The sequence below is a fragment of the Megalopta genalis genome, chromosome 5, assembly GCF_051020955.1.
Source record: "Megalopta genalis isolate 19385.01 chromosome 5, iyMegGena1_principal, whole genome shotgun sequence".
Taxonomy (NCBI): domain Eukaryota; kingdom Metazoa; phylum Arthropoda; class Insecta; order Hymenoptera; family Halictidae; genus Megalopta; species Megalopta genalis.
Genome location: NC_135017.1, coordinates 4334626 through 4358677, shown reverse-complemented (window position 1 = coordinate 4358677; position 24052 = coordinate 4334626). Strand labels below are relative to the sequence as shown.

The window sequence follows — 24052 nt, the reverse complement described above, 5'->3', positions numbered from 1 at the left end:
AATTTCCGTGAATATATGAATGAATTTATTTCAATTGCAAATTTATTTCAACGGTAAAACGATTTCGTTTAATATTTAATATAATTTCGCGTTTTAATAATATATTCGAAAAATATTTATGCTGCTGTTGACAATTAATTACGGCTTAGTAATTATTTCGTAATTAAAGAGATTTTATGTAATGTTATCATTATTCGTGTAAATTAATTATTATAACAAGAGTTTAAAATGTAACGTTGATGGTAAAAATCGCAATGGATTTTAATGAACATATTCTCGGGCTGTGTCGGTATGCTTATCAGAAAGTTAAATTATAAATTCTAATCAAACGGTGACTCATTGCAGTCATCGGTCGACGTGTCTATCAACAACGGAAACTGACAAAACCTTGTTTGTACTGTACGAACGTGTATGCTAATTAGTGCTGACCGACACGATCAGGTATCAGGTTGTTTGCGTAATTGCGGTTTCCCGTCGCATGTAACAATATCATTAATTTATTATTAGTCGCGATGTGCGATATCAGCGCCTACCGTCTTAATTGGGAATTGACGACTAATAAGCAGTACGGTTTGGGACAATAATGATTTACGAAGGAGATGGACGGATAGTTGAAACGGTATTTTTTGAGAAATTTTAATCCCTGTCGTCGAGGGAATAGTCATTTTTGAGACGATGATAATTCAAATACAATTCAGAAAAATTGAAAATTTTGCTGTTAGAAATACGAATAATTAAAATGCAATTCGGAAGAATTGCATTGAAATTGTTGTTGTTGGAGTAATAATAATTCGAATTTCAATTGAAAAGAATTGAAACTGTTGATACGAAATAATTAAAAACAGTTAATGTTAAAATAACAATAATTTAAAAGTTATTCGAAAGAATTGAAAATTTTGCTGTTAAAAATACGAATAATTAAAATGCAATTCGGAAGAATTGGCATTGTTGTTGTTGGAGTAACAATAATTCGAATTTAATTTGAGAGAGTTGAAACTGTTGTTGTTAGAATAACAATAATTTGATTATAGACCACAAGAATTAAAATTGTTGTTGCTATAACAACAATGACTAATATCTAATACAAAAGAATTGAACATTTTGTTGTTAGAATTCGAATAATTAAAATGCAATTTGAAATAATTGAAACTGTTGTTGTCAAAACAACAATAATTCGAATGCAATTTGAAAAATTTTGAAATGTTGTTAGGCTAACGATACTTAAAATGCATTTCGCAAGAGTTTATAATATTGTTGTTACAATAACAATAATTCGCAGGAAATTCAAAAGAATGGAAAATAGCTTTGTAATAATAATAATAATAATAATAATTCAAATGCTATTCAAAATAACTGGAAATGTCGTTGTTAGAATAACAATAACTAAAATACAATTCGAAAGAATTGAATTTATTAACTTTAAGATAATTATGCGATTGAAATTATTGCTCTTAGGGTATCAATAATTCGATTGAAATGTTAATAATAATGCTTGAGACTAAATAAAAATAAAATAATAATTCAAATAAAATTCTACAGAATTGAAATTATATCTTTTAATGCAAGTCAAAAGAATTACATTGAAGGTGTATCGAATTGTGTTAAATTGAATACTTTTTAACACAGCGTTAATGGAATTAGAGTTTCAAATAATTGAAATCACTGTTCTCTCTCTCTCTCTCTCTCTCTCTCTCTCTCCAAAAAAAGGAAAAGCAATAATCAAAGGTATTAAACGTTAATAAATACTGTTAAAAATTTAATTCGTCATTCTAAATATTTATTGTAAAAATTTGTTCAACTCTTGTCAGCTTTCTTTCATTTCACCGCGTATACTTTTGCTATTCTGGTACGCACAAAAGTCAACGTTCTAGAGCATTCATACTAAAAGCATTGAATTCGAGTGTTGTACGACGATATGCTTCACGTAATGAAAACTTTGGCTGTTAACTAGTTAAAGTATCTATCACACGGCGCAGTGAAATTAAAATACGATCCATTACGTGGCAGTGGTGCACGTTCCTGAATCCGCTTATGCGAATTCCAAATTTTAAGACCTACAATAAATATTCGAGTCGTTTGTGCCATACTCGTTATCAGAGTTTCACGTTTCTATTTTACGAATTACTTTTTACTTCTTCGAGGAATGTTTCAGAGCGAAAGGAAAAGTTAATATATTCTCAGGGAATGTTGACACTCGAATTATGTAATTGCAAACAAATATTTATTATTATTCAATGTTTACAGTGGGTATTAACAGTTACTATAATAAACTAATTATTACCCATAATTATTAATTAATACCTAAAGTGAATATTGGCGTTTATGATTATATATACGTAATCATTAGTTGATATCGACTATTGACATTTATGCAATTCTTAGTTAATTTTTTCAGAATTGTTTATTCTTAATGTTTACAGTGAGTATGAATATTTGCATTAATATAATTATTAAATAATATTTGTAATTACGCAATATTTGTACTAAATATAAGTACTTACATTAATGCAATTACTAACTAATAGTTCTGATTACTTAATATTTGTAATAAATACAAATATTTACATTAATATAATTATTAAACGATATTTGTAATTACCTAATATTTATGGTGAATGTAATTGTTTTCATTCACACATTTTTTAAATAATATTTATAACAGTAAATATATATTATAAATATTAATTACAAATATATAATTATTAATCCATAATTTTCGTTATTTGACATGTAGTACATTTGCATAATTAGCTATTAATATAATACTTACAATGAATATGAAGCGTATACATACTGTAAAGAGTGAATAATAAGAATAAAAGTGAATAAAAGAAACAAAAGGAACCGTTCTAATTTTATCGATTATCCACACGATTAAACGTGAAAATATGAAACCTGAGAATTCCTCGTTTCTACAAATTAATGGTCGCTCGAGTGCATTGTGTGCACGGACAATTTGCATGTAAACATCTGCGTGCATAATATATACATTGCCAGCACGCACAATTGGACCACGGTTGGAATGGGCACTCGAGCCAAACGAAAAATGTTTAAACACAGCCTTGTGGCAGACGTATAGCGAGGCAAACCCTGCAATTAGCAATTTCACTTATTTAAAACCGGAATAATTTCCTCCCTAAACAGTCCCGTTTCAACTAGCAATTTCCTCGAGAAAAATGCTTTCCATTCCACTTCGAAAATTCTCCGATAAATTACAATAATTCCAAAATGAACTTTTTAATATTCGTGTCCGACCTTTGCGCACACTTTCTACTCGCGTCGATGTGTTGCCGTTTACCTGCATTGCGAAGGTGCAATGTTTTCGATCGTTCGGATACTGAAACGACTTTTTTCGCTATGTCATAATTCATTATAGTATAACATGCACCAGATTTTGCTCATAAAATATTTACTCATATTTGCTCATAAAATATTCTCTCTTTGAATTTTGCAATTTTGTTTTATCATGTGACAAACAAGCTTTCCTTCAAACATTTTTATCTCGGTAATTATTTTTTGCCTCGAGGCGATTCTTTTTTTATTGTAATCGGAAAGGTTTTTAGTGCAAATCAATTTCTTTCTCGTTGAACCATTAATGTCTTTTTATGTTGAAAATTAATCGAGAAATTATTAGAAAATTAATCTGAAGCAGATATTTTTTATGAATAAATGATAAAAGTCGATTTTGTTGCAATGGATGTTGCAAATTCTGTTAAAAATTGAACGTTGCATGTCGCAGTGGAATTAGGGGAAATACAATAAATCGTCGCTTCGTTGACGTCGAATTTGTTTAAAAAAATACGGAGCTTTTGGTGCACATTTACACTTTTGACGCAATTTCGGCGCAACTCTGAATGTTTATCTCGAAAACTATTTATCCAATCGACCTGAACCGTTTTCGCTCGAATCGGGAAGGTTTCATTTTTCGCAACAATGCTCGTTGAACGAATCTATAAACGCGCAAACATACTAAATTATACAAAACAGCAATGCATCGCGAATCGATCACTTCCTACGTTTGTTAATTAACATTTCTATCGAACTATTCTTATCAACGATGTTAACATCGATATCACCATCTATCGAACGGTATAAGATTTCGTCAGTTTCATGCTTCCATTTCCAAAGTGTTCTCTCAAAGTCCACAACGTCGAATTTGAATTTCACATTCTGCGCACTTCGCTCGTCGATTCAAAGCCTCTGCAACTTCTCCGCCATTTTCGAAATGAACGAATCATACCAATAAATCCCCGGACACCCACGAACTGTTCTCACAAGCATCGTTTCATGGCTCGATGCTGTAACAATGTTGCAATCATGGCGAACAGTAGCTCGAACGTCGACGTTCCATGAATTTTCCGTAATATTTTTCGCGGATCGTTTAGTTTCGATATTGTTTGTTACGTTAGGATAACGTTTTAAACGGCACGATATTGATCGGAAATGTTTGATAGCGTCGCCTAGACACTTCGACTGCACTGTATAGGCGCGTCGCTACGAAAATAGCGAGGGCAACTCGTGATGAGTCTCCTCGAGACCCCACGCTAATTCGCACGCTAAAATAAGATCGGCGATCTTTATTTATACCGAGATGCGATAGGTCAGATTGTCGGTTTTGGGGCAAATGGTATAACGCCACGGCGCGCCGAAAACTGCATTCCTAGAAGCGACCAACGAACAAATCGTGTGTGCGCACGCGCGCGCGCGCACGATTGCAATCCGGGAGAAATGCGCAAAAATATTTGGACGTTCCTGACATTTAGCGATTAATTTCAATAAATGCGTTAGATTCGATCGAAAATCGGAACGGTCGATGGCAAGAAAGATGTCTTGAGATTGTGTTAATAAAATTAGAAGGTATTTTTCGACGGCGTATACAGAATTAACAAAATTGCTTCTGGAAACTTGTTAAGGGTTGCAGAAATATTCGAACGCTGTCGTTTTTCACATTTAGCAATTTATTTAACGAAAGATGTAAATGGAACTGGAAAATTAATACTCTGTGTGGGAAGACGGATCTCTTGAGATCATGTTAATAAAATTAGAAAGTATTTCAATGACGTACATACAATTTGCATAATTTTTTTGTGGAAGCTTGTTGCGGGTTGCGAAAATATTCGAACATTTTTGATTTCGACATTTGGCAATTTATTGGACGGAAAATGTAAATTGAACTGGAAAATTAATACTCTGAGTATGAAGAGGACTCTCTCGAGATCATGTTAATAAAATGAGAAAGTATTTCAATGACGCATACAATATTCGCATAATCTTTTGTGGAAGCTTGTTAAGGGTTGTTAAAATATTCAAACATTTTCGATCTCGACGTTTAGCAATTTATTTAACAAAAGACACAAATCAACCGGAAAAACTGGCACTGTATACAGCAAGGGGAACGTTTCAAGGTTAGGTCGGTGAAATTAAAATAGGAACCAACTTCTACAGTTTTTACATCAGTTAGTTCAAGCTCGAGGGTTTAACAGTAGTTTCATTACCAATATTTACCAATTTATTTAACAAAATACACATGTTAAATTGTAAAATTAAAACTATCTATATTAAAAGCGACGTTTTAAAATCGCGTTTATGAATTTACAAAAAAAAACGATCGTTTCATACGATTTCTACACTATTATATTCTCCTAACTAAAACAGATCTTTCTGCAAACTAAAAATCCTCTATCTCGATTGCAACGAACAGGGGTTAAATAAAAACTTATTTTCGTTCTCATCATTTCTAATCGGTTGAAAACAACAGAAAAGTATTGTTAAATATTTATTTTGCATTTTATTCGATCTACTCGCTTTTTTTTTAAAAAAAGAGCATAAACCTGCGGTCTCCTAATCAACTTAAAAAATAACTAATCAAAGTAGCAATTGTTCTAAATAAAAAAATTACATACAACCAGGGAAATGTCTGAAGATGATCGGAGGAAAATTTGCAAAGTGATTCGGGAACGTATGGAACTCGCGCACTCGGCAGAAGTTTGTATTAGTTAGGGGAGGTTGCACGGTGCGCTTCGGCTGGCCGACAAATTTCCTGTCGGTGGTGAATCGTTAACGCTGGCGCAGGGTAAACGTTCGTTAGGTTGGTACGGGCACCAGTAAATCGAGCGGCATAATAACGAAACGAATTAAAACACACTAACAGTATTTTAAGTGGCAAAAAGTAGAAAAGACGACGACTCGCGCGCGTTGCCAGGCAAGTTTTACATCCGGCGATGGCAAACTCTCAAGTTTCCGTCGTTTCACGCCAGCGGCAGATTTGACCGAGTTTTTCTAACTACGCTATTTATAGGTATAAACGCGAAATTAAGACCCCGCGAGTCCTATCGGTAATGAAGTGACAGTGTCACGCCGCCTGCAGATTGCATTCGCCCCGCGCACACATTCCCGCGCCACGTGGGTGAGCCTCGGCTGCGGGTATTACCCGGCAATCGAGAAAAAATTTAATGATCACGTGGTCGCAACCGTAGCAAAATTATTCGCGGAAATTGTTGCGGAAATACGAGCTCTAGCTTGAATATTATTTTCCCTTGGAACTCCCTAGTTTGGATTCGAATTACTGGCAACATAGTTAAAACGTTAAAATGTTCGAAATATATTAAAACGTAAAACAGGATTTAATTATATGTACGATTAATGATTAAATCAAATTACTATGAAAATGTTTGACGTGGGAAAATATGTTATTATTGTTGAAACAGCGAACGATCAAACGAAATTGATGAAAAATGCGATTAGAAACCATGAAACGAAATTACTGATAAAATCGTTAGCTAAATAAACAATCAAATAGAACCATTGACGAAACGAGCAACAAAGTCAGATTATTGGCCAAATTACTGATCAAATGAAATTGCTGGAAAACGTTTCTGACAAAATTACCAATGAAACAAAATTGCTGAGAAAATTACTGATAAACTGAAATTGCTAACAAAAACGTCCGACAAAATCACTGATGAAACAAAATGGCTGACAAAATTAATAAAACACTAATATTGTGGGCAAAATTATTGATAAAACGAAATTGCTGAAGAAATTACAGATAGATAAAAAATATAGATTAAATTAATAGAGTAAAATTACTGTTAAATTGAATTGAATTGTTAATTTAAATTAAATTCAAATTACTGTTAAATTACTGACAATTTCAGAATGTTGGCTAAGAGCAGAATAAACAAACAAATCCAAGAAGCGTAGTACAAGATGTTAAATATCTATAAAAATTCCAAAAGTGTGAATAAACTGAAACAGAAATTATATTACAACATATCATAAAATTGCCAACGAAATTATTTCCAAAATAAAATTATCGACGAAAACGTTGATGAATTTATTCGGGAAATAAAATATCTGACAAAAGCGCTTACCGAAAGCAATGAAACAAAATTTCTAATGAAGAATGACAATGCGATTGCAGAACAAATTATTACATTAAATTAAATAATAAATTACTGTATTAAAATTAAAAAATAAAAATTAAAATATAAATTATTAATGATTAAAATTAAAATATAAATTATTAATTATTATATTAAAATCTCCGGTGAAATCAAACTTCGTCGAACCTGATTTAAACGAATTCTTCGAATCCGAGAAAACCGGCGCAGCAGTCCCTATCGAATACTTTTTCTTCGAAAGCGTGAAAAGTGGGAAGGCCGCGAGAAAAAGTATCGGATCCCAATCAGCATGATTTCCCTGCACTTGGTATTACACATCTCGCGGTGGAGCCTCTCGCGACACGGAATGAGATCCTTTGGAACATGAAGTGGTTCGTCGGGTGAACGGCTTGGTCACGTGAAATTCCTATATTTTCTTTCTTTCTTCTCTCTCTCTCTCTCTCTTTTTTTTAACGAGTCAGAGCGCTTGACCCAAATCGTTTGTAACCACGTCGCATAGAAAGATAGAGATAAAGACAAAGGTAGCGGAAAAATAAAACACCGGCAAAGAGACCGGGCAGGAAGAGGTGGAATTACAGAGGCAGAGTGATTGTCGACGTATTTATAGTGGAAACCACTTCCGCCGGTGGAAATGTTGACATTGTGTACCTGGAATTAGTTCCCTGCCTCGGGAACTGGCTGGCTATATTAATTCGAAGCTGGCCGTCCATCGAGAAGCATGGCGTTTTCCATGGACCAGGGACATTTCCGAGCGGGAAACGGTGAACGGTAACGTTCCCGTTCGAATTTCGCGCGGAAAAGTTCGATGAAGTAATTTCGCCCTGCGTGAACACTGCGAGACACAACTGTCGAACACAAAATATCGTTTAATAGGATACGGACACAGGGAATTATTTTAACACAACTACGATACGATGGATTCAGAATTTCAAGCAGAATAATAGAACTTATTTGCAGCATCAACGACTGCAACATAACAAATGCTTAACTTTAATAGCAGTGGTATAATTAATTTTTAATTTCAATCATTACAACAGGTTTCAGGATTCTGACAATAATTGTACAATGAATTAGCGATTTTAATAACGACAACATGAGAAGGTCTGAATTTTAATTTTAGAATAATCTAACAAATAATTGCAACACAAATGACTACTACAGATAATTACGACTCAATTCTAAATTCTGACAGCAATAACTTTTTTAATGTCAAAAACGACGACACGATGAATTCTCCAATTCAACAATAATGTAATTAATTTTCACTTTCGACAAGTGTAACACGACAAATTCTGAATTATAACAACAATAATACAATATATTGTTTAATTTTGGCAACTGTAACACATTAAATGCTTAATTGTAACAACAATACTACAACAAATGTGTTCAATTTAAATGACTAGAATACAATAAATTCTAAATACTGAATTTCTGCAATAATCCTATAAATTTGCAATACTAATAACAACAAATGTTTTCATTTCGATAACTAAAATACGACGAATTCTGAATTCTAACAATAATGACACAACAAACGTTCAATTTTGATAACTACAACAAATTTTTATAAATTTTAATCAATAATTTTAATGACTACAACTCAACGAATTCTGAATTTTAACAAAACTAATACAACAAATGTTCAATATCGATAACTATGACAGAATAAATTATAAATTCTAACAATAATAATCTAACGAAATTTTTAATTTCAACAACAACAGAATGAATTCTCCATTTTTTACCATAGTCGAATAAATTTGCAATATTAACAACTACAACACAAACAATTTTGAATTCTAACAACAACAATACAACATATCATCAATTTGTAACCCAACAAATTCTGAATTTTAACAATAATAATACAACAAACGTTCAATATCGATAACTACAACACATCAAATTTAGAATTCGCACAACAATGATAGAACGTGTTATCAATTTTGAAACAACTACAACTCAACAAATTCTGAATTCTAACTAATTTTACAGATTTGTTAACAATAATAGAACAAATTGTCAATTTTAATAGTTACAATTCATTTTCGATAACTTGAACATATGTTCTCAATTTCAACGAGGATGCAACTATTTTTCAATAACAATGACAAAATAAATGTTCAATTTCAGCAATAACGATGCAATATTGCAAACGTGGAGAACAATGACACGATGATTAAGATTTCGGTAGCACTAATAGAATGCAATGTTCAGTTCCGGTGATAATAAACATTTCAAAGCCACGGTTCGCCTGTTTGTCGTTCTCGAAAGTTGCTTACGAGGACTGCGCGAAGGTTGGAGCACGCTGCAACAGCTGGTTCGCGGCTCTTCTAATTCAAATCGGAAAACATACGGTTGTACACAGGCGGCGCTTACAAAAGAAGTGTCTGATATCGTTCACCCACACACTAGGACTGACTCTCTTCACTGCTAGCCGACCCAGTGTGTCAGCCTCTATATATTCCACGTTCGCATTGAGAGTCTTTCAAGTTTTTGACACTGTTTGCACCGCGACCATGTTCACACCTTGCCTATTACGTATTATTCAACCTTTCGTTCCTCACGTTTCTATAAAATAATAATAATACATCCCATGGTTTTCAGATATATTTTCGTTTTACACTTTGATCGTTTGTGAACAGACTATATATATTTATTTACAATTATATTAATATACTGATTATGATCTGTTCATAACAAAATTTTGCAGTCTTTGAAACAGGAAATTGGCGAATTTCCAGCGAATTTCAAATTTTGGTGCAAAATTATCTTTTAATAATTTTCATTGTTATTTATCGAACGCATAGTATATAATAACGTAACTTTTGATATTGGAAAGAATTTTAGAGATTCCAAGAATGTTAGTTTGATTAGTATAGTATGCTATGATGTACACTCAAACATATTTTTGGATAAATGATATTTAATGTTCAATTGTAAAAAAATTTTGATTAATACAACAAGTGTTAAATTGTTAAAGACTTTGTTTCCTTGCCACTTTGATTTTCTGGCAACATTGTTCCCCGCCAAATTGTTTCTGCTTTACTTGTTTCTTACTACTTTGTTTTAGGGTACTTTGTTCCTAACAATTTAATTGTTTAGAACTTTGCTTTTTATCATCTTGCTACTTTGTTTTATTTTTACTTTATCGCATTTTGCTACTTCGTTCTTTTTTGGATACTTTGTTTAATTTCTACGTTGTTTCATTTTGCAACTTTGTTTATTTTTTACGTTGTTTCCTTTTGCTAATTGGTTTAATTTCTACGTTGTTTCCTTTTGCTACTTGGTTTAATTTTTACGTTGTTTCCTTTTGCTACTTGGTTTAATTTCTACGTTGCTTCCTTTTGCCTCTTTGTTTCCTTGACTTTATTTCAGTCCTTTGTTTCCACGAATTAATCAATGTTCCTTTCCTACACAAAATTTCCGATTTCCGTCAAATTGTCGATATTTAAACTGTTGTAATTTCGTAATAAACAATCGTACAGCAATAAACCTAGACTCATTTTGAAGCTTGAAGCCTCTGCCTTTATAATCCGCTATTCATTTCCACCTAACATGATCTCATATAACACAACAAGCACAAAACTGAAGACATAAATTTCCTCAAAAAAGCTACAAATCAAAACGTCTCCAAAAATGTTGGAAAACGTTGGATTTGAAGATTGAAGCTTCTCCTTTACACCAATTCTTAAAAACTTGGCATACGATTTTTTCTAACTGTTTTATGGAACAGAAACGAGGAACAAGTCTCATTAAAGTAGGCAGTACACCTTTCATTCAAAGCTCGATAAAGTAACTAAAAAGAAATCGTAAATCAAAGATTAAGAGGTCGTTATAACAAGGATACTTCGATCTTCAATTTTATGTTAGATTCAGTCGCGACAAAAATTTTGCAACGTATTTACAGACATTTCAGTCCGTAAGATTTGCAAAAGGTAGCATGTCTTCAGTTTCCCATCTGCTATATTATGCAAAAGCATGTTACAAGAAAACGAAGACTGCATGAAAAAAGTAGAAGTTTCAAGCTTTAAAACGAGTCCAGGTTCATTGTTTTACTACGCTGTTTTACGAAATTATAACGATATAAATATCGACGATTTATCGATATTTGACAATTTTTAGATACACTCATTTTTTTTTTAAATAAGTGACATTATTTTCGCCTAAATCCGACTTATGCTCTTTTTTCCGGTTATGAAAGAATCGTTCACGGTACTGTACGTTTAAGTATATTGAATAAGGTTAAATATTGTGTGAAGCGAACGAAACGTTGAACGACCGAAAATATGTGAAACGCGAAATCGATTCGGTTTAAACGAAGCAAGCTGGAATCGTGTCATGAAATAAATGGCCGAATTTGGAAAATAGATCGTATCTGGAAGAAAGGTGATTAGCGGCCGACTGGCAACCATCCAGACGAGGTTTCCAAGAATATAACGAATTTGTCTTGACGCCGTTGGTGGAGGGAATAATCGTCATTGGCCGAATGCAAGTGAAACGTTCGGTCTGACACCATCGCGCGCCCTTCTTCGTTTGACTGACACGGTTTCGATGTGCCAAGGCCTATTACCCATAATCCACTTTCCCAGCTAAGAATGAAACGCATGTACGAACATAAATGCCCCTCGTTCATTCTTACCCTGTCAGTTCCAATCAATTTCTAACGGATTCTTTTTTTTTTATAGTTCGAACATAGATCATTCTTAAAGTTGAATATTCAAGTTAACTAGCTTCCATCGAATTTCTTGAAAATTCAAGGTGACAATTCAAGAATGATACAGTTTCCAGATTTTCAATCGCCGCATCGGAATCTGTAATAATTCAATATTATTTGCAAAAAATTTTGAATACTGCGTTAACAGTAATTTATGGATTTGCCAATGTTGAGAAATCTGAATAACTTCTTGGATCGACAGCAATTATTTAAACTTGTTTAAAATCTTAGGATCAATGTAGAATCAAAAGCTCACGGTCCGCTCCTCGACTTATGAATCACACCAGACATGACTCTACCCTATCTTTGCATCATGCCAACTTAGCTTTCTGAGCTCGGGAGACGTTGCAACGGTGGTACGGTTTCATCGGCAGTGACTTTCAGCTGCCACTTAGGGGTTACGTGCACCTGGGAACGATGGAAGTCGTACTTGAGAAATTTCTTCATACGTTAAATTATATTTTCTACCGTGTGCCCTGCACGTTATACTCTCTCGATTTTATTCCACATATTATATACCTGATACGTTTCATTTTTTGTACCCGATTTTCTACAGTCTATATTTTATTTTTTACATTTTCTATATTTATGCTCTGGTTTATAAATTTCCAATATTCTATATTCCAGTTTCTAACTTGCCTACACCCTATGTTCTATTTTCTAAATTTTCTTTATCCATATTCTGTTTTCTACATTTTCTGTATTCCATATTCTATTTTCTATACTTCCTGCACTTTATTTTCTATTTCCTATATTTTCCAAATTTTCTATATTCCATTTTCTAAATTTTCTATATCATATTTTCCAAAATTTTCTATATTCTATTTTCTAAAATTTTCTATATTCTATTTTCTAAATTTTCTATATTCTATTTTCTAAATTTTCTATATTATATTTTCTAAATATTCTATACTGTATTTTCTAAATTTTCTATATCCTATTTTCTAAATTTTCTACATACTGTTTTCTAAATTTTCTATATTCTATTTTATAAATTTTCTATATCCTATTTTCTAAATTTTCTACATTCTGTTTTCTAAATTTTCTATATTCTATTTTCTAAATATCCTATATTCTATTTTAAATCATTTATTTTCTGTTTTATGCAGTACATTCTATTATAGGTATTTTATTTCCTATATTTTATTTTCTATATTTTGTTTCACACGTCTACAATACTAAGAAACAAGAAATTAAGTTTTACTAGATCTAATTATATTTTAATACTGATTTAATTTATTTGATATATATATATATATATATATATATATATATATATTGAAAATCAAATAAATTAAATTAGTATTTTCAATATATATTGAAAATCAAATAAATTAAATTAGTATTTTCAATATATATTGAAAATCAAATAAATTAAATTAGTACTATTGTATTAGTGTACTATCGTATTATCGTAATCTCATAGCAACATAGTATCACATTATCATAATTTGGTAGTATTATGGTTTCGTAACATCATATTATCAGAGTATCATATTTCTGAACTGTCATGTCATAATGTTATCATAAGATTAATATTATAGTAAACATAAATATGATAATTTAATAGTATGTTAGTGTAATAAATATAATAGTATACTATGATATTATAATTAAACATAATGAACGAAAGGACTGATAATGATAATATTTCTAATATATGTTTATATTATTTTTATATTATTACACAAATATATGATTATCATAGTATTGTCATAATACTTAATATATTTATGTTACCTCGTATTCTTATTTTATTAGAATATTATAATTTCGTTAGTCGAGTCAAAAGCGTCGCGACTTACATAATTAATTAAACAGATGCAACCTAACCTGACATGTGCCCGACAGAAAAATAGGTGGAAGACAGAAATTGGTTGGGTTATGTAGGTCGTCGGGGTCATTCCTTTGGCCTGCAACTAAAGGTTACCCTCGAATTAAAGCGTGCAGATGAATAGTCGATTATCGTCCTCCGCGAAATAACTCCTGTGCCTGGGGCACAGTTTTTCCCGTGTCATTGTCATTCCTCTTATTAAATATGTATTGTATCTGGAAAAGCCGAGGTAAATGTCCCTATCAATATCCGCGTCAATATTTCATTAAGAAGTCTCAGTATTCCATTAACTAATAAGGAAAATTCTCACAGAGTTCGACTTTTTGTCGTCATCAGTTTTCGATTGATTCAAATTTAATTGTGAAAAATTTCCGACTTTAGATTTTGAGACATTTTTATTGTCATTAGTTTTTTTGAGAAATTTAAATTTCAAAGTGTGTGACATCAAATTTTAAGGGATTTTGGGAAATTTGATTTAGAAAAACGGCTCACTTTTTTAGATGTTGAGAAATTTTAATTCTTTCATTAGTTTTTGGGAAAATTAATTTCGCAAAATGTTTCTTTATAGACTTACATTTTGATATTATCATCGACTTTTGAGAAACTTGGTTTTGGAAAATGCGTTATTTTTGATATTGAGAATTTTATTTTTTAGTCATTAATTTTTGAAGAATTTAATTTCGTAATTACCTTATATCCTGAGAACTTTTTTATTGTCGTCAGTTTCTGTGAAATTTAGTTTTGAAAAATATCTCACTATAGATATATATTTTTGATTGTCACCGGTTTTTGAGAAATTGTCTGACTGTAGACTTGGAGAATTGTTTTTCTATATTTTTGCAAGAGACCGAAATTTATGACATAATTTTAAATAATGAAATGCTGGAAGCAAGTGTTATATTTTTATTTTGAAATGATTTATCAAGGCCGACGATTGGTGATTATTGCTTCATAATCTCTGTTAAGATCAGTTACGTTTCTAATTCAAATGCTTCAATAACAAGGTTCCGTCTATTTATAACGGAAAGTAAAGGTTCCTTATGATCTCATATCTAAAAATCATTCGGAGCAAGATGCAATGATCGTCGATGCCAACATAATACTTCGCGGCTATAAATTTAAAAGTCGGGACTGTAATTCGATTTAAATCTCGGATCCGATATTTTCAGGCGAATGTTGGGTCCATCCTGACCCAAATTATTGTATTTATACAGTAGCGAATATTTTTGATGTAATATTAATCGTAATACATGATTTCATATGTTAATAATAAAATGAACTTCTTCACTGTACTGTTCTTAAAAATATAAACAAATTCGGAGGAAACGGCTATGATGGTAATATATCTATTGTAAAAGTATTAATAAAAAAGTAAATATTGTAAAAACATTAATAAAAAAATAAATATTATAGTAAATAAATCATAACAAATATTGTATCTCTTTAAAACTTCTATGGAAAATTTATTTTTTGGGCATTACTTCGATTTTTCTCGTTTTCTATTCTTTGCAACTATAATTTTCAATTAGAAACAAATTTTCTAATGAATATTTCGACAGCTGTTAAGTGTAACGTCTTTTTTCAAAATTTCCCATAGAATTAAATAAGAAAAATCGATGAAATATTAAAAATTAAATTTCTCCTCATAACTACGCCCCAATTAGTGTAGGGAAATTTTCCACAAGAAGTTATCCCTTGACAAGCTGTCGAATATCATATTACCACTTACTAATATTCCCTGCCCTCTTTTTCTCAACTTGTAAATTTTTGTCAAGGGGTAGTTTCATCCCCTTAAATAAACTGCATCAAAATTGAGTTGCTTCATATTCGCGCAAATTTTCAGAATATTTTGGATTTCTACATTCGAGATGAAAACGGTTAAATTAAAAATTGTAATTAAAAAGGAGTGGGAGTTATTGAATTTATTCTCATAGAGCATCGCAGTGATGGAATCTCGTAAATTAAATAGCGCGTTCGAACGGATACATTGAGGGTTTTCGACTGTCATCCGAGCATCGTGTTTGCCCGTTTGATAGGCAGCCCGTGATACGCCAATCGGACTGATGAGGGGTTCGAATCGATGACAAGGAGGAAGTTCGTTGGCTGGCCAAGAGACAGGCCGGCATCTTATTACGGTTTTCAGTTCACAACAACCTTGAACTTTAAAGTCCGTTTGCACGGACCAACACGGAAACGTTTAGGCTCGGCCCCTCCGCCCTGGTCCCAGTGCTAATCGACTGTTTAAAAATAATTCGAACGCAAAAAGTCGCGTCTCGGGACTTCGATTCTTGTTCTGGTGTAAGCGAAACTCTTTTCCGCGTTCGCAATAAGTGGCGGAAATTTAATTTTGTAGCTTGTTTATGATGCGCGTGAAAGATTTCATTTCAGTTTGTCATATTAGTTTATTATCAAATGATTAAATTATCGTATTATCATATTGCCAGTTTAGTAACCAAATATTATAAATATTATGATACTATCATACTATCATACTATCATACTATCATACTATACTATCATACTATACTATCATACTATCATACTATACTATCATACTATCATACTATACTATCATACTATCACACATTAACAATCATACTTAGATATTAACAAATTATTGAATTATCATATGGTGATATTAATAATCAAATATTATAAATATTATAGTTATAATTATCATACGATAAGTCATACCATCATATTAACTATCACACTACATAACATATTATGAAGCTAGCATATTATTAAATTATCGTATTATCATATTGTCAGATTAGTAATCAAGTATTACAAATAGTACAGCAATAACAATCGTACTGTCAATTGGAATATCATATCACCGGTTATTACAGTATCAGTGCTATAGTTCATGTATAAATGATAAATATAGCACTAGAATGGAGGTAATAATGGTCACTTAATAGTGACGTGATATATATAATCAAATATTCTAAATTGTACAACATTACAATAATGATAATATATCATATCATACTAGAAGACTGCCATATTATACTGTCATACTACTACTATTGCAGTAGATTTAAGTATGATGAAATGATAGTACGATAGTATAATGATAAGAAACTATGATATTATCATACTACTAATATGACATTTAATCTAAAAGTATGATAATGTGATAGTGTGATGGTAAGATAATAAGAAGCTATAACATATTATCATACTACTGGTATAGCATAATATTTACTATAACACTATGATAACTGATCTTATGTCATTACGCTATCAAATTATCATAATTCTTATACCACTGATTATCTGATACCACTTAACATAATATATCATTATTATAACTGTTATTATATACCGTTATATAACATATATCATAATATACTATAATATGATTATAATGTATATCGTAATATACCATAATATAATACATTATTACAATACATAATATAATAATACAGTAAGAAGCTATGACTAAAATTAGACAATATTCTAATAAACTTCTCTAAATGGTTACATACATAAATAAATTTCTAATTACTTGCATAATGTTTTCTTGTCAATACTTTAATGTATATTAAATGGGATACATTTTTATACGAAATTTTCTACCGGATATCATTCTGTAGTCTGGTGTTACAAATAAACAAATGAACTAATCAAAATCCTCGTTTTCTGTTTCAGGTGGTGCTAGTTTTCATTCTCAGTATAGCGTCGCTTATAATATATTTCATCGATGCCTCCAGGTAAGCAAGCTAAACAATCGCTATCGCTACTTCAAAAACTTACCTATCTCATTAATCTCAAAAAATAACAGTTCCTAAAAATGATCAGTCGAATTACTGAAACGTGTACATGACAAAAATATACATATATACAAGAATACATATACATATATCGGAAAATCGTGGTATAACCGGCAAGGTAGTGATTCTACATGTAAAAATAAGTCGAGAAAGAGGAATAACATTTTTTTATTTAAGGCTCCGTTTTCGAAAAAAAACTGAGTTGAAAGATGCGTCAAATTCTCGTGGCTTGTAATATGACGAGAAGTAAAATTGGTATATCGCGACCAGACGCGCCAGTTGATTTCTATTGAATAGTATTACTTTTTCAACTTAATTTTTCTCGAAACCGGAGCCTTAAATAAAAAAATGTTATTCCTCTTCCTCGATTTATTTTTTCATGCAGAATCACCTCTTTGCCGATTGTACCACGATTTTTAGAACACTCTATACAGGGTGTCCTAAAATTATGGTATTTCCGGGATATGAAGGGTTCCCGAGGTCATTTGAGGTAACTTTTTCCTCAGCGAAATTGCAATCCGCGGCTTTGTTTACTTTGTTTAATGAGAGGCTAGATCAGCTGGCGCGAAACAGCCGAGCCAATGAGCGGAACTGGGTTTCGACCGCTCGTTGGCTCGGTCGCCTCGCATCAGCCGAGCTCGCTCCTCATTGGTCAATGTTTTTCGTAAATAACTCGTGAACGATACCTCGGAGAAAATTTTTGTAAAGGAGAAAGTTGCTTCGATTGACCTCAGTAATCCCTTATTTCCCGGAAGTACCATAATTGCGAGACACCCTGTATATACAAGAATTATTGCCATGGTTTCTACAGTTGAAGCACAAAAAGTTCTCAAAGTGAAAAACAGATTTTTCTTGCGAAATTTTTTAGAAACTAATAATGTAGCAAAATATGTTCGATCTTTCGTTAACAATTTCCAACAATTGCAACATTCTTTTAAGTATATTAAATTGAAAAAATTGATTTATCATCGACAACGAAATGTTTGTAAACATTGGGGAATTTGTTTTGCCAGTACAATGGAAGGAAAAAGAGCGTAGAAGTTTTTAGGTCGCGACCGTTTTACCAGGAATCCCCGCGATGGTACAGAACCAAGTTATCGAGAGCTGCATGAATATCTGAGCACTTCAAAAACTTTTAATGGCGAACGTTATATCTTTCAGAAAAATATCTGCTCGGATAGATTCTATATTCCGTATGTTGTTTGTTCTCATCGATCCGTGCGATTTCACATCTATATGTCCGCGGAAAAATGACCACTGCGAGTACTATAAAAGCCCGGCGTTCTACATTTCTTTAGAACGGGGCGAATTAAAGAGGAGTATGCGAGTGCTATGATCGATAAGAAAATGCAAGTGACTGTTATCGCTAGGATATTCACCTTTTCGTGTTAGATATACGAAAGGATTAATCAATTAATTATTGTTTCCGTTACGAATTTTGTAACACATTGAATAAAATATTTTAGTAAATAATACGTTAATATAACATACATCGATACATATAAATATTTTTGTCAATGTACACAAAAACAGTTTTCTTTATGTTAGGATCCACAATACAATAGTCAATACAATAAATATAAAGTAACGTATAGGAAAAATGATGTGGAAAATAATATCATTTCATAAATATATGCAGTAATGTTATGAATAAAATATATCATACTTTATATACTCACATTTGTATTGGTACATATTTATGTATTGTTAAATATAAATATTTTTATATGTAAAAACATTTCTGTGAGTATATAGAAAGGAATACGTTATACTTTATACTATACTATAATATAATAATATAATATAATATAAAAAAAATATAAAATAGAATATAATATATATTTGATGTGATAGTACTGTATAAATATATAGAAACAATTTATAAAGAAAATTAATAAAAAGTGTAATATGTAATACATTTTATAAACATAAATTACTATGTATAAAAAAAGCATTTGTAAGAATACATCTACATATATGTATATTATACTCCATATTATATTATAGTAAGTGATATATTAGTATAACACATTGTAGTAAATAGTATACTATAATACATCATATAGTATAAAGTATAATACATAATATGTTACATTATTTTATAAATATATAATATATTATGCACTCATTGAATATGAAAATGTTTTACATGTGTATAAGGTTTTCATTACAAATAATATAAAGTCATTAACTATGAATATATTTTGTGCAATTATCTTACTGTAACTGTTACAAAATTCGCAATCTAATCGTCATTATTATTATTATTATTATTATAATTATTACCATACCGTACGAATTTTACAATTAACGCAATCGATCAACAGTTTAACATACATTAGTCGAACTAATTAACGGTCTGTGATGATTTTTGTTACAGTGAAGAGGTGGAACGTTGCCAAACGTGGAACAACAACATTACTCAGCAGATAGACTTAGCTTTCAATATATTTTTTATGGTCTACTTTTTTATACGCGTAAGTGTTAACAGTTTATTACAACCTACCTAACGGAAAATTTAAAAACAATCTGGCACGTGTTAAATATCCAGATATATATTATATCACTTGTTCCTGATTTTTAATTCGAAAAATCAGATGCTACATATAAAAAATATTGAGATAATTAAAACATATAAAAAATTGTGATAACTGGATTTTCAAAAATTTATTTTTTGAAACTACAATGTGCTTCATCGGAAAGTTAAACAAAAATCAAAAACAATGCTTGTAATAATATTTTGATAGTATAAAGATGTAAATATTGTACCTTTTGACTTCTATGAGATATTTGAAAAAATTTTTAAGCACTTTCGTTTTTAATCTTTTTCTTAAATAAAAAACATTGCAAAAATTCTCTAATGTCTGTTTCTGTAGGTACTACGTATATTTCTTAATTTTTTGCATTCAGTTAAATAATACAAGCAACCGAAACACTAGTTCTTCGATTTACCCCTATAACTATTTTTCCGATCATCATACGCGGTTGAAATTGCCCTCGGTATGTCTCATTTTGATAGTTTATCGATCAGATTACCGTTAATCTAATCTAAAAAGAGAAATGTCGCTTTTTAAACTTTCATAAGAAACATGCATATTGTCAAAAATCTGATCTTTCTTTCTCCTGAAAGATATATTTTGTATCTTATCAAAATCTCGAATTTTTCATCAAAAATGAAGAAAAACGTCGTTTAATATACATAATTCTACAGCTGTCATAACATGCCGGACTGTTTTTAAATTTTCACAGACAATTTTACGGTAAAAGCAACCGAAGAACCGATATTTCCATTTGTCCCCGTAACTACCCTTCAGATCGAGATACGGGGTTGAAATTTTGCTCGGCGACGATTGTCCAGACGCTATCGTACCAACGAATCGATTCGATCGGGACTTATAAAAATAATTTGTTTCTCTGTCGAACAGTTTATCGCCGCCAGTGACAAGCTGTGGTTCATGCTGGAGATGTATTCGTTCGTGGACTACTTTACGATACCACCGTCCTTCGTATCGATATACCTCGATCGGACGTGGATCGGACTGAGGTTCCTCCGAGCCCTACGACTGATGACGGTCCCTGACATCCTCCAGTACTTAAACATTCTAAAGACATCGAGCTCCATTCGTCTCGCCCAACTCGTATCAATCTTCATCTCCGTCTGGTTGACAGCTGCTGGCATCATTCATTTGGTACGATATTACAAGCACCGCACTAAAATCATAACAATCGTCACGCCGTTCCAAGAGACGCGAATCAATTTCGCATATAAACTTATATATAATTATTATATATAATATAATAATAATGATATAATAATACTGATATTAATATTAATTATTAATTTAATATTATTATTAATTAATACGAATATAATATATCAGTATTATATATATGTATATTGCATATTATATTTATATATAATTATTATATATATTTCGCATATATATAATTGACTTCAAGCAAAAGGTAAACCAACTTCGAACCATTAGAATCAAGATATTAAAGTGTAAAAATTATCTGTTTGTTCTAAATCACAGCTGAATATGCGACTTTACACGTCTCTGAGGCTACAGTGTTAAAACGGAACGGTTTCCTAATTTCCAAACTACAATCGCCCACAAAAGTGTTTGTACCACTTTCAAAACGCAATAAATTCTTCAAAACTGAAATAAATAACTTGATTTTTTTAGATGATAGATTTTGCTATTACTTGGAATGAGAAGAAAAAAAATTAAACACCCTTGTTGTTTATTTTTTTTTGTATACATTATTCGTTAATTATTATTACTAATATTAATTAACTTTTTGATCAAAATCGGTTAACCCAGAGTCGAGCTACAAGCGTTGAAGGATTTAAAAAACTGCAAATTTCTTAGTTTTTGTCCAAGATCGTGACAAAACTGCGATTTTTACGATCTTCAATTTGTTGTAATTTACAACAACGTGAACCGATTTCGATAAAATTTTGTAAACATTCATATAAGTTACCGAGATCTACGAAATACATTTTCAAAATTTTTGTTATAGACTCAGATAAAAAAGTTAAAAAAGCGTGAGATTTTTATTTTTTGGTCATTCCAAGTAATAGCAAAATTAACAAAATGAGCATTTCAGTCATCGTCTAGTATACTAATCTCTCTATAATCTAAAAAAATTCAAGTTATTTAACTCAATTTTAAAATAGTTATTGTGTTTTAAAAAGTGTACGAACACTTTCATGGTCCATTGTAATAAAAGTACTATTTTATCTGTTGAGCTTATATCAAGCATCACTCTAGTTCAGCGTTGTCCACGGTGTAAACCCCTCGCGCGCCGACTTCCCCCTCCACTCGCCGCGCACAGCGGTCTGGGAATTCACTTTCTGTGGCTTATATTATTTTAGCGTTGCTTCAAGGTTTGAGATTATCGTATAGTAAGGTTAAATTGTTGAATTCATCTCGCCAGCTAGAATATTAACATTTTAAGAGTCGCGGTGACCAGCATTTTTTTATAAACAAACGGGTCTAAAACAGAAAATAACGACCAATGTCTACACTCGTTCGTATAGAAAAAGTCCTTCACTGAGCATTTTAAAACATTCTTTTATAAACTCTGTCAAAGTTTAAATTGTTAAAAACCTAACCATTTTTCCAGATGGGATAAAAAATGCTTTTGACGCATGATATTTTGTTATGATATTGCTAATGATATTTTATAACGAGTAATTAAAATAATTCAATAATAATATTTTATATTATTGTTTTTTATATTTTCTTATTCTATATATTATTATTATTATATATATTTGTATTTTATATTATAATATATTAATAATAATAATAATAATAATTAATAATCTTAATTTCATATTTGTTTTGCCTTAACAACACTGTATCTAACAGAGTTGTACAGGCTTGTTAATATTCTGTTCCAATTAAAGTTCCGAAGAGTCGTCGATGCATAGGAGAACAAATTTTGTTCAAACATGAAAGTTGAAAAATCGAACGTTGGCCAGAAATTATCGTTTCCCAGACCACTGCGTACCGGCATCCCCCTCCATGCTCGCTTCCGCTGAAGCAGCAGAGCTACGGTAACAAGCTCCTCCGTCATTTTCGCTCCACGCGGCGCAGTGGTGGGGATAGCGTCCGTCTCCTGTGGACAGCGCTGCTCTACGATACACGATTGTTTCCAAAGAAATTCCCTAGATTCGTAATCCATCAAATATGTCCAACTAAAAAATTAATTGTTCCGAATTGTTCACAGCTTGAAAACTCAGGGGACCCATTAGAGTTCACGAACCCGCAACAGCTCTCGTACTGGACTTGCGTTTACTTTCTGATCGTAACGATGTCCACGGTAGGATATGGCGACGTTTACTGCCAGACGGTCCTCGGCCGAACATTCCTAGTATTTTTTCTACTCGTCGGTTTGGTAAGCCTTCTTTCTGTCATCCTCTGTTCTCTACATAGCTAAAAAGTATCGGAGTTCGATATACTTACGTATATACATACATATACATATATATATATATATATATATATATATATATATATATATATATACATATATATACTATATACATCTATCTATATCTATATAAATTACCAGAGAAATATAAACCGCCCTTTGTAGATCACTATAGGAATCTCGCGTGAAAGACTGAATGGCCTGGGCAAAAAAGAAAAGAAATCTAATGATGTTTCTGTTTTTCTTTCGAAGTCCACCAATCTTTCGAACAGGCGATTTCGTTTTTTCCCCCGAGAACACGTCGGACTCTGCGCTTCAAAATTGTATCGTACAATCTCGTCGATACCAAAAAAGAAAAGGACAAAAAAAC

General features: G+C 31.6%; 1 protein-coding gene across 50 annotated transcripts in view; it reads left to right on the top strand.

Moving 5' to 3' along the window:
• Positions 1 to 24052, top strand: part of slo (calcium-activated potassium channel slo) — a 180102-nt gene that overhangs the window by 42746 nt on the left and 113304 nt on the right. For all 50 annotated transcript variants that reach the window (XM_076521510.1, XM_076521520.1, XM_076521512.1 and 47 more), the window contains 4 exons: positions 17615 to 17676; positions 20117 to 20213; positions 21162 to 21425; positions 23479 to 23646. In XM_076521510.1, the coding sequence (XP_076377625.1) occupies positions 17615 to 17676; positions 20117 to 20213; positions 21162 to 21425; positions 23479 to 23646 (591 nt within the window). The remainder of the gene's footprint in view (positions 1 to 17614; positions 17677 to 20116; positions 20214 to 21161; positions 21426 to 23478; positions 23647 to 24052) is intronic.